At 31.6% G+C, this 11074-nt stretch overlaps 2 protein-coding genes across 2 annotated transcripts; one reads left to right on the top strand and one right to left on the bottom strand.

Annotated features, from left to right (window-relative positions):
• Positions 1-42: 42 nt before the first annotated feature.
• On the top strand, positions 43-4634 carry snz (sorting nexin snazarus). The gene is made up of 5 exons (XM_070646223.1): positions 43-467; positions 535-616; positions 732-860; positions 1382-3128; positions 3491-4634. The coding sequence occupies exons 1-5, from the start codon at positions 335-337 to the stop codon at positions 4256-4258; spliced, it is 2859 nt and encodes a 952-aa protein (XP_070502324.1). The 5' UTR covers positions 43-334; the 3' UTR covers positions 4259-4634.
• Positions 4605-10742, bottom strand: LOC139094986 (nose resistant to fluoxetine protein 6-like). Its single transcript, XM_070646224.1, has 8 exons — positions 10375-10742; positions 8638-8784; positions 8343-8566; positions 8057-8277; positions 7646-7716; positions 6553-7578; positions 5826-5968; positions 4605-5294 (listed from the first exon to the last, which is right to left on the bottom strand). The coding sequence occupies exons 1-8, from the start codon at positions 10469-10471 to the stop codon at positions 5070-5072; spliced, it is 2154 nt and encodes a 717-aa protein (XP_070502325.1). The 5' UTR covers positions 10472-10742; the 3' UTR covers positions 4605-5069.
• Between the last annotated feature and the right edge of the window lie 332 nt (positions 10743-11074).

The raw sequence follows: 11074 nt of genomic DNA, 5'->3' as shown, positions 1-11074 counted from the left end.
GCATGAGTAGAATCAATGACAGACATCGAGGGAGGATTCTACGCTCGGCATAAAAAAAAAGTCATTGTAAACAAGCTCATCGCCCTTATTTTAGTGGCAGTCACGGACGAGAAGAGGAAAAAATTTTAAAATGGTCATTTTTCACAATAATTTATCCGTTTTTCGACATCCCATTTGACTTGTAGCTTATCGACTAGTTCCATTAAATCATTTAATACAATTTGTGATATAAAATTTGAGCAAATAGAGTGAATAATTATGTGAATACATAACATCCTGTCCAATTGCCATATTTTTTTGAAAAATTTTATAATCTTAAGCAACCTGACTAAAAATGGACTTTAAGTTTAATTACGTTCATTTGCTGTGTGCATTATCGGCAGTGATTATCATGCTTATGTACATATATCCTATTATATTCTACATATTTCTATTCATACTTTATTCATTCATCTTAGTCGTTTGTGGTGAGTCATCGGTATTGTTTTAATGACATCCAAATTACTATTATTAATTCCATTAATTTATTTGCAGTGCTTTTTGTACAACAAAATAGAAACAAGTCAACAACAGCGAAACCAATTCAGGCTTCGACCATCTTGTACAATGCTACACGGTAATTTCATCCCTTTCCATAATTTTTTGTCTTCCTTCCTACCCACTTCACTGTTGGGGGTGCAGCAACACATTTTTATTGAATTATTTACGTCAACTTTAACTTCTTTTTATAGCTCTCGTATGTTTGACGTTCCAAAGAGAACGAAAGCTAATTTACCGGTTATTTTTGGACGTACGATTGACAACCTTCTACAACAGATACTTAGTAATGCACTTGATGAGTTTGTCAACAGTTGGTTGAGGTAAGAGGAATAAATTATTGAAAAAAAATTTTCATTACTTGATTGAGTTTTGCGGAAATGAGATGGAAATTGGCAGTTAATGGAATGGAATGGATTAAAAGATTGATAAGGGAGTGACGTAAATGGATTTTTGTAAATTTTATACAGCACAGAAGGCTGTGATGAATGTTGATGAGTTTTCAAGAACATTGAATATTCCGGAAATTTTGATAATGGAAGCTGCTGGATGTGATGTGAATGTTTTTGGTTAAAAATTGGTGATAACAAAACAGAATTGACTGTAAATTGATATTAAAGGTTGATTTGGACATCAACGCCTACTACAAAACATTGCAATCCCAAATCAACATAAGAATTTCCCAAAGGATTAACATTTCATCAAAACATTCCCCAAGCTATGACAAAAATGCGCCAAATCTCATTTTCTTTTCATCACAAATCCAATTTTCCTCTTATTTATTTTCCTACACTTGACCTTCATTCTCACAACATTTTCATGTTCTTTTTATTATAAATTTCAGCAAAGTCGTTCACGACGAAAAGGAATTAGTTGAAATATTCCGAGAAGACTTATGGATTGCGGGACAAAAGCTCGTCGACCGACTGCGAAAAATCGATGCACCAAAAATTCTTGCAGTTGATTTTGTCACGAAAGTCACGCTACATTTAGAGAAAACAAGAATCATGAAGGAAAACAATGAAACGACTTTTAAAATGTCAACATATTTAGTTACGGATGAGAAGGAAATGGAGTTTTTGAAGAAAATAAGTGAAATTGTCATTATTTTGCTGCTTCCACGTGGATATTCAATAGCACCACTGAAGAATCTTTTGTGTGAAATTATTGCATTTAAAGGATTTTATTCAACTATTAAAGTGATCACCAATCCTGACTATATCAACCAAAGAATTGTCGAAGGCATTCAAACAAAATTAGCATCAATTGCTATGAGCCGAAGAAGCTACGAATATGCAAGTAGTTTTCAAGATTTCCTCAAGATCATCAACAATTCAACTAGCATTGAAGAATTGCTTCAAATGCGGTCGTCTGTCATCAACGACCTCATGCAAGCCACAACAACACAAAATCTACAAAGAGCTAAAGGAATTGACCTTGAATCGGGATCAACATCAAGTCTTAAACGTTCAGACATCAATGCAGCTTTGAAATTAAAGAAGTATATCCAACAATTGTCTTATGCTAAATGTCAGTGTGAAAGAACCTTAGGCAAACTCGGTTGGGTCGGAAATTGTTCAAATGACTTGAATTTATCGCTTCATGATGTTTTGTCAACGATTTTGGGTCGGAAGTACTTTACGAAATTTCTCGATTCACTTAGTGCTGGAAATCTAGTTGGCTTCTATACATCCGTTGAGGAACTAAAAATTGCATCACGTGCAAACATTCACCAAATAGGCGCAGAGATTTTCTATGCTTACATTCGTCCAAATTTCGAAATTAAGTTAGACAAAATGGATCAAAAGAAATTGGAAGGATTTCTTCTTGGCGATGACACAAATCATGAAGTATTTTTCGACATCCAGAAGAATGTCTTTAAGCTCCTACAAGACAAATATTATCAGTCATTTATCATGAGTGAGGAATACAAGAAAATGAAAAATTCTATAGCAACAGAAGATGTGTCGAGTATATCCTGCAATTCAATTATAAAAACAAATTTTGACATTAATTCCAGTGAGGAAACACAAGATGAATATGATACAGAAATGGATCTGACAAACCATTCAACGTATGCCAAAAACAAATTGGAACAGATGCATGAACGACTCAAAACGAAAAAGAGTGCATTGGAAGCTTTAAAGTCAGCTGTTAAGCCTGACTCACAAGTCCTGGCTATTTTAGAAAAAGATATCGAAAATTTAAAGAACGAAAAACGACAACTCGAAAGTCATCTTCTCCGTACGGAAACATGGAGTGCAAATATTGGTAAATGGCGCGCAACAGTTGAGAGTGTCGAAATCCCTGAAGACAAAGACACACCGGAGTTTTTAATTGTCGTGCAAACAGATGAGATTGTTGAGGCCAAAGAAGATGATAATTATGAGAATGATGAAAATATATCAACAGGTTGGGTTGTGCTGAGAACATTGGATGATTTTCATGAATTACATAAACAAATGCGACCGCTTTGCACTGAATTGAAGAGCTTAGATTTACCATCTAATAATACATTCATATTGTTCTTTGGTAAAAATGACAAGGGATCATTAGAGAAAGCCAAATCACAAATACAAAGATACCTTAATGTGAGTATAAAATTGATTATTATTAATCGGATAAGTTCCGATAGTGAATGATGATTGATAATGCTGTTATTTCACACCTCAATGCGTACACAATGTCTGTATAAAATTGAAATTGACAACATATTCATGATAAATTAATTCCGATACTATCGATCAGTTGGTGGTCAGTAGTCAATACAACATTGAGCTTAAAGCTATTCCCTCCTGTTGTGTACATCATGAATTATTGATGTTGTCATGATGAATTAGTGGCAGCTGTTCATGAAGCTTTTTCAAGGGATATATAGACATAATCCTATTATCTCTTAACTTTTCATTTGATTTAATCCTTAACTCAAACTTTATCTTCCTATTTTTTGCAGTTTGTAATGGATAATACAAAACTAGTTGAATCAGAATTTCTCTTTGCCTTCTTAAGTCCATCATGCGATAAATTGAAAACCATTCATCCATCACCAAAAAAAGCTCGCTTCTTTTCACTTGCCACATTATTTAAAAGTAGTTCAAGTAGTACATCAAGTACGGATCAATTGTGGAATACACGTGATAATAATGATGAAGATGATGAATTGTTGCTTGTATCTGATGGAAATGAAAATGGAATGGAACCGGTTAAAGATAAGGATAAGAATAATCATTTTGAGGATTTAAAGGATTCAATTGCCGAGCCTATTTATCATTTGCTTAGTGAAATTTTCGATCTTACTGGTCCTTTCAAATTCCTTAGAAAGTCACTGATATCATTTGTACAATTAACTTATGGTGGAACCATAAATCGTCAGCTTCGTGACTTAATAACAAGCTATTTTGATGAGGCAAGCTTACACCAATATGCATCGGCATGCTTAAAGACTTTTTGGCCTTCGGATGATGAAGTGATAAAAAATATTCCTGAAAGGACTGATGATATGAAGGAGATGACAGCACATGCTGCACGTTCATTAATTATTGATAATATACCGGATATTTTATGTTCATTGGTGGGACAGCAGAATGCCAAAAATGGATCGCTGAAAATATTTGATGTTTTGCAGAATGAAAACTACAATAAGCAGTTAATCTATGATTTACTCGAGGTTTTATTGGTTGAAATATTTCCAGAAATTAAAAGTATTCCAAGTCCAAAATAATTCGATTATTTTTAAGAATCAAGTTCATTATTTTTACAAGATTCAGTAAGACAATTACTGCTTTAGCCATCTGCAGATCCAGCCTCACGGAAATCATCATTTGGAAGGCTCAGGGTTGTAACAAAAACACCAAATCCCAGCAATCCCATTGAGTTTAACATAACAGCTAAAGCAGTAATTGATCTACTGAAATTATTGACTAATTGTAAGACATATCTAGTCATACTTTACAACACATTACACATAAACTATTTTATGGCAAACTTAATTTTATGAATGTAACAACACAGAGCATGCATTGAGTATATTATTATATATACATATACAATTATTGGTGTGCAAAATAAAATTAATAATAAAGAGATGATAATTAATGAAGAAAAAAGGAAGTTTAATTAAATTACATACGAAAAAATAATTCGAGAACAATCACAAAACTTTTAATATTATATAAGGATTCGAACCTTTTAATTATCCGCGTTCACATATCGAAACTTTTACGTACGCTTTATTTAAGGACTAACTTTAATTTTAAAGGCTTTTTAAGGAAATTTCTGAGTTATGCACATATAGTAATAAATAATTTTACTCGACTGCCTAAATATCAGCAAATTCGTTAGACTATTCACGATCATATAAATCTCTTCGTTCTTTAAATTTCTAAATTCATTTTTGCACAATTTCTTCAATAATAAATTAAATATTTACATTTTAAATATTCCTAAATATTCCAAAGATTTAAATACCAAACAGCTTTATCCCTAATATCGTGACTAGTAGACACCTCACGACATCTTCATTTCATTCATTTTCACTCAACTTTCTCCACGAATGTTTTTGAAGCATTGCCGTTCAAAATATGAATGCTTCCATTTCCATTCAATGTTTGATTTGTATTTTTTGTACATCCATTTACCGGCAACTTTGGCTTTCTGTTGCCAAAAGCAATGTTTTTCAAGTTTATTACCGGCATTTCTATTAAGAGTGTTGTGGCTAGTGTGATGAGGCAAATGACAAAAATTTCATTCAGATTTATCTGTTTAGAAAGAGAAATAAAGGAATTAAATAAATTAAAATAGAAATTCGCAGATGTTTAAGATTGAGAATTGATTCTTGTGGCTGTGAACTAGATGCGATTACAAGTTTAAATGTTAACAATCAAAAGTAAACAAAGAAGACAATATTGAATTATAGCGAGGTTTTTTGCGTGGTATTTATCACCAATCAAATATGGTAAACAATAGAAAAAAGACACAAATCTTCAAATCACTTTCTAATTTTGCTTCTTCCTTCCATGTGTAGCCAATTTTTTGTTATTTGTTCTGTTATTTCTAAACATTACTGCTTGAACTTTTCAATTCTCATTGTTTTGCTTCCCATTTATCATAGCAAGTAATGAATAAATTGTTAACAGCATGTAAGAAGAATTGTGCTATGAATGGAACTATGGAAATGATTTGTATCTTTCGAAAATAAATAATTTTATTAACTGTTAATCAATTTTAAGATAATCTTTAGTTTAGAATTCATATTGCTGGAATTTGAATTTAAAAGACTTGCAACTTACCATTGAAAATCCATTCAAGAATCGAATATCACGTCTGTTTGCAATTTGCACTTGAAACACAGGAATTTGTACTAAATAAAATGCATAACACAACTTTGTTGTCACTGTAAAGCCTCTCCATTGCAAGAAGTCTATGAGCATATCTAATAAGGTAAAAAAAGAAAATTATTTCATAATTTATTTGAAAAGTTCAAACATCTTTTACGTCTTTTACTTGATGAGCTTACAATGAAATTGGTTGTGTAATGATTTTCGTTTAGTTAATGTAAATTATGTACATAAAAAAGCATAATTCATAAAGCGGAATTGTGATATGGGTACGTTTACATTAACTTTGAGAATTATCACAGCGTTAACAATTTCATAATTAATTGACTTGTAAAAATGTAGAATTAATTTAAAAGTTAGAATGGATTTTTGAAGGGATCTTGTAATTTTATGGAATTGAAAAGAAGACTTGAGATGTGGAATTAAATTGTTTTGACTTGGTTTAGACTTAATTTCAACTTTGGGACTGTTCACAAATGACGTCTGTCCAAAAATAGGAAATTTAAAAATTTTAAATCCGAATATCCTCAATTTTACAACTTAAACCAAAGAGGATTGATTCCTTTTCCTCCTTCCTCTTTAAATTCAGACATCACTTATGAACAACCCCCAAAACCATCAAGTTAAAATGAACAATTAAGTGCTTAACACTCCATAAAATATAACATATTCTACTCACTTCTATATCCATTTTGTGATGCGAAAATCAACCACGAAACGGGAATACAAACTAGAATTGGCGCGAAAGCAGCATAGAGAGCATGAAGTCCTCTGTCATATTCAACATCTAATCCTGTCATCCTTACACAAGCCTTATAAATTATTGTAGTTGAAATCGCACTAATCACATTTCCGAGCATAATTTGGTACTTTTTAAGCTTCACATATTTCAACTTTCTTACTGTAAATCCTAATAATAATCCTATTCCATAAACTGTGAACCGATGTGTTGGTAAAGTGTATAAATAATTTGCTGTATCGATCAATGTCGACAGGTCAGCAGAGAATGGAACGAAGTAATATAAACTGTGACTATAATTTGCATAAAATCTCAAAAAAGTTGAAATAATTGCGAGAAAGGCAACAAAGCCGATTCCTTTCTTTGGTGACTTGTACATCAACATCAGCAAAAATGGACTGAATAGAAAAAGTTCAAAATCTGTTCCAATATGATGCGTGTGCAGGTTGCACATCTCCTCAAATTTAAACCAATTATGTATCATGAGTAAATTCCGCCATCCATAATTAACGCACAACTCAGCTGGCTTATCGACAACAGACATTCGATGCGTCGTTCTGTACGAGATTAGTGGCAATATGTAGGCCGTTGTCAGCATGACCACAATAATGTTGGGAATAATCCTCAAATATCGCGAAATATATTCGCGGACAACATTGACTCGCTGCTGCCGCATTAATCGATTTGTTATTGAATATGCGACAAGAACACCGCTCAGCATGAGGAACACATCTGTGTACAATGCGCAAATTCTCACAATTATCGATGACGATTCTGAGGATTTTAATGCAATTTTTGTTCGATTTACGATAGGCACCAAACTATCAACAGTCTTATGACACAAAAATATTAAGATAGCAGTAACAAATTTGATTCCATGAATGACCTTAACATCATCATCCGATCGGTCAGCTGAAACTAAACTTTTGTAGTTTCTTGTTATTGAATATGCTTGTAGCCATTGATCTGAAAGACATTTTGTTAATTACGTGTTATTTTGGCTATTTATCAATGAGATTATTGTTAACAATACTTTTGTCCTTCGAATCATCATCTTGATATGTTGAGAATATGGATATCATAAATATTATGAGGAAGATGGCACTGAAATGATAGGTTTGATAGAATTTGTTAGGTATTAAGTCAGGAATGTTTAAATGTTAAGAGTTGAGAGTTGGGATTTGTGTTGATTATTTGAAAGTTTAAAGGTTCAAATCCTTAAGGTATATCCAAATTATTTAAGTAAAATCCTTTTACAGTATTTTGAGTCCTTTTTTACATTTTTGAAATTATTAAGAATTGACATATTAAGCTTCTATTTTGAATGAATCCTATCCATACTTAAACCAATTTCACATCTCCACCGAACATCCACAATTCCTCACTAATTTCCATTCAAAGTAGTTTCCCTCAGAATCTCATTAATAAATTGATATTCACTTACATGGTAATTATCGCTCCATTGTTCAGCCTAACATCAACCAATTTGTCATCAGCCTCATGACACATCTCCTTTGTAACTTGAATATCAAAATGTAAACCTGTATTATTCGTAAAATCAGTCAGGAATGTTTTTGCCGCTATCATAACATCTTCATGCGTACATGAAGCAGGAACACAAATTCCATAAACAATTGATGAAAAATGAGCGAAAATGTGTGCAGGCTTAAAATGGAATGAAAATTATTTTCGGGTAATTTTTTAAACTGCCATAAAAAATATCGTCTTACATCGCTTATCTTTGACTTAATAATCTCAAATGATTGAACGAGTTCACGTATATAATTGAGATATTCAGCCGATCCATTTACATGTGGCTGCATCTCAATGTAACAATGTTTACCATTAATTCTCAATTTTTCGTTATGGACACTCAAACATTCTTCATAATCACCAAAACTGTTGACATTTCCTCTCAATATGCCAGTAGAAAAGTGTCCACTAGCATCGTACACTAAAAATGTAGATGACATGCTATTTATAGACATCAACAATGAAAGATAAATATATCCGAAAAAAACTCACTCTGAAGTGCCCACAAGTCAAACGATGTCAATGAGTGCAAATAGTGAGCGTAGTCTCGTCGACAGTTATATGACACTTCATCGTATTGTGAAATGTTTAATGGATTCTTGTGGGTAAATAGACGGGATGCAAGGTTGTTTATGAATTCTGGAATGATTTTTTTGCGGGGAAGATAAAAAGGAATTTTTAGTGAATTTTTGAATGATTTAAAATTATTAAATGAATTTTAAGTTGTGTTTTTCTTGTAAGGAACAATTGTTTGGGATCTTAGGACTAATTTTTCGTCATATCAGAAGGAATTGATCTTAAAAAATATTTTAGGTAGTCTTTAAATTGAGCAATTTAGCTTAAATTTCAGCAAATTTCACAGCAAGTTATTAATTCAATCAAAAAACAGAAGCAGGCAGCTTATCCAGACTAAACAACACTGATCAATTCCGATATCTCCCAAAACCCACCCCTATTAACTCAAACATATGGCACTTAGACTTTTGTCTTAATTATATTCATTCATAATTTATTAACAAATATTTAAACAACTAGAATCAATGATGAGGACATTTAAGTGGTAGAAACGTAAAAAAATGTATAATTAAAGCTGTTAAAAGAAGCTAAGTAAACATTATCTGTAGATCACTATATTATTTTAAATAATACATCATTCTCCTTCAAATTCATGTCAAAACAATGGATGCATATTGAGGATTTATTTGGTATTGAGTCTTTTTCTATCAGGAATGCTTTCATGGTACAGAAAGACCAAAAGACCAAAAGTGGTCTCTTTGTTTGATAGGGTTTTAAAATTTAAAAATTGCAAGACATAAACAGACAATGGACATACTGACTCAAATGAGCGAACTCATGTGTATATGCAGTCAATATAATCTAGGGCGTCCCAAGAACTCATCGATAGAGATCGTAATGCACTTGGCACACATAGGTAATTGGCAACCAGTTGTCAGCGATAGAGTCAGTTTCAAACGGAACTTAAGGAAGACCATGGATCACAATTAATCTGTACTGCCAATTAAGTAAGGAAGTAAGTATGCTCCCTGTCTGCTCAGAATTCTAAAAATCTTAAATAAATCCACAAAAGTGTCCACAAATTGTCTCAAACTTGTTCAAACTGTTTTTATGTAAAACCAAAATGTGAATTTCTAAGCGATGGGCATTGAAAGCTCTTAAAGGTGATGGATAAGACTTGTTTTGATGATTAAAGAAGCAGGAATTAATTCTGTGTCACGAGACATTAAACATTATAATGGATTATTGTTTTGTCCTTCATGTTTGATTGCGGTTGGCTTTTAGATAATGTTGTGATTTTGGGTATTAAAATTGGAATTTATCACTTTTTCAAATATTGTTTTTTCCAAAAAATTTAAAATAATTTCAATTTTGTAATTTTAAAAAAATATTTAGAATTTTTTCAACAATTTGAACAAAAAATTTAAAAATTAATTTTTAATTTTTTAAAATGTATTAAATTTTTTTTTTGTTATTTTAAACATCGAAATTAATTTTTTTAAAAGAAATTTTAAATGAATGTTCAATTTCAAATTCAAATTTATTTTTTGTTTTAAATTGACAATATTTTAACTTATTTAAATTGCCAATTTCATTCGACAGTCCATATTTAATATTTTAAATTCCACAATTACACTAGTCACTATTTCAACTTATATCCAAATTCACTATTCCCACAAAACTGTCCTAAATATGATAAATAACGTCATTAACCTTTATCACTATCACTCTTTTCTGGAGCATCGATTCTCAACGATACCGAATTTTTGATTCCGTTAAATAAGCACAAAATTATCAACAAATTAATCATCTTGCCACAATATGCAAATTTTATGCTACTTTTTTTTAACTCTTTCCAATTTTTACGACTTTTTTTTCTATTTTTAAAAAATAAAAGAAATTTAAACTTCCTTATTTTTTATTAAACTTAAATTTTGCACGACACGATTTCATTAGATGATTGCACGTTGATGATTTACAGCACACTGGACACATATGATCAACGCAATCATCTTTACTGCTCTCTCATTATTCGTGTGTATTTCTTGTGCTTCTCTCTTGATTTGCTTTTCTTACCAAAAAAATAAAATTTACTATCGTAGTAAATAATAGTTTAAGAAATGGAAGAGAGGTTGGGAAAGGTGTAAACGCATTTGCAGGAATTTAATGTGCTGGACTATATAGTGAATATAGTTGCTATTCTAAATGCTAAGTTCTAATGCTAAGAATCTTATCAGATTTTATGATAATTGGTGCGAAATTCAAAATTCACTCTAATTTGGAAAAAGATGTTCTTAAAGACACTGGTACTGCCAAAGAATTGTTGGAACAAAGCTGTTGATAGAGACATGTTGCACTTAGCATTGGCAATTAATAAAGGGCAGCCAGTAATAGAACCAATTTTCGATGGCAA

The sequence above is a fragment of the Chironomus tepperi genome, unplaced genomic scaffold (genome assembly GCF_022539635.2).
Source record: "Chironomus tepperi strain 1889 unplaced genomic scaffold, CSIRO-AGI_Ctep_v1 contig_359, whole genome shotgun sequence".
Classification (NCBI taxonomy): domain Eukaryota; kingdom Metazoa; phylum Arthropoda; class Insecta; order Diptera; family Chironomidae; genus Chironomus; species Chironomus tepperi.
The sequence above is the reverse complement of the archived record's forward strand: the minus strand, read 5'-3'. Positions and strand labels throughout refer to the sequence as shown.

Excerpts from the sequence above, each read along its gene's own strand:
- snz (XM_070646223.1), top strand. The coding sequence starts at position 335 with ATGGACTTTAAGTTTAATTACGTTCATTTGCTGTGTGCATTATCGGCA. Across the intron at positions 468-534 it reads ATTCATCTTAGTCGTTTGTG|TGCTTTTTGTACAACAAAAT; the intron begins GTGAGTCATCGG and ends ATTTATTTGCAG. Across the intron at positions 617-731 it reads ATCTTGTACAATGCTACACG|CTCTCGTATGTTTGACGTTC; the intron begins GTAATTTCATCC and ends TTCTTTTTATAG.
- LOC139094986 (XM_070646224.1), bottom strand. The coding sequence starts at position 10,471 with ATGATTAATTTGTTGATAATTTTGTGCTTATTTAACGGAATCAAAAAT. Across the intron at positions 8,567-8,637 it reads TGACTTGTGGGCACTTCAGA|TGTACGATGCTAGTGGACAC; the intron begins GTGAGTTTTTTT and ends CTACATTTTTAG. Across the intron at positions 7,579-7,645 it reads TGATGATTCGAAGGACAAAA|ATCAATGGCTACAAGCATAT; the intron begins GTATTGTTAACA and ends AATGTCTTTCAG.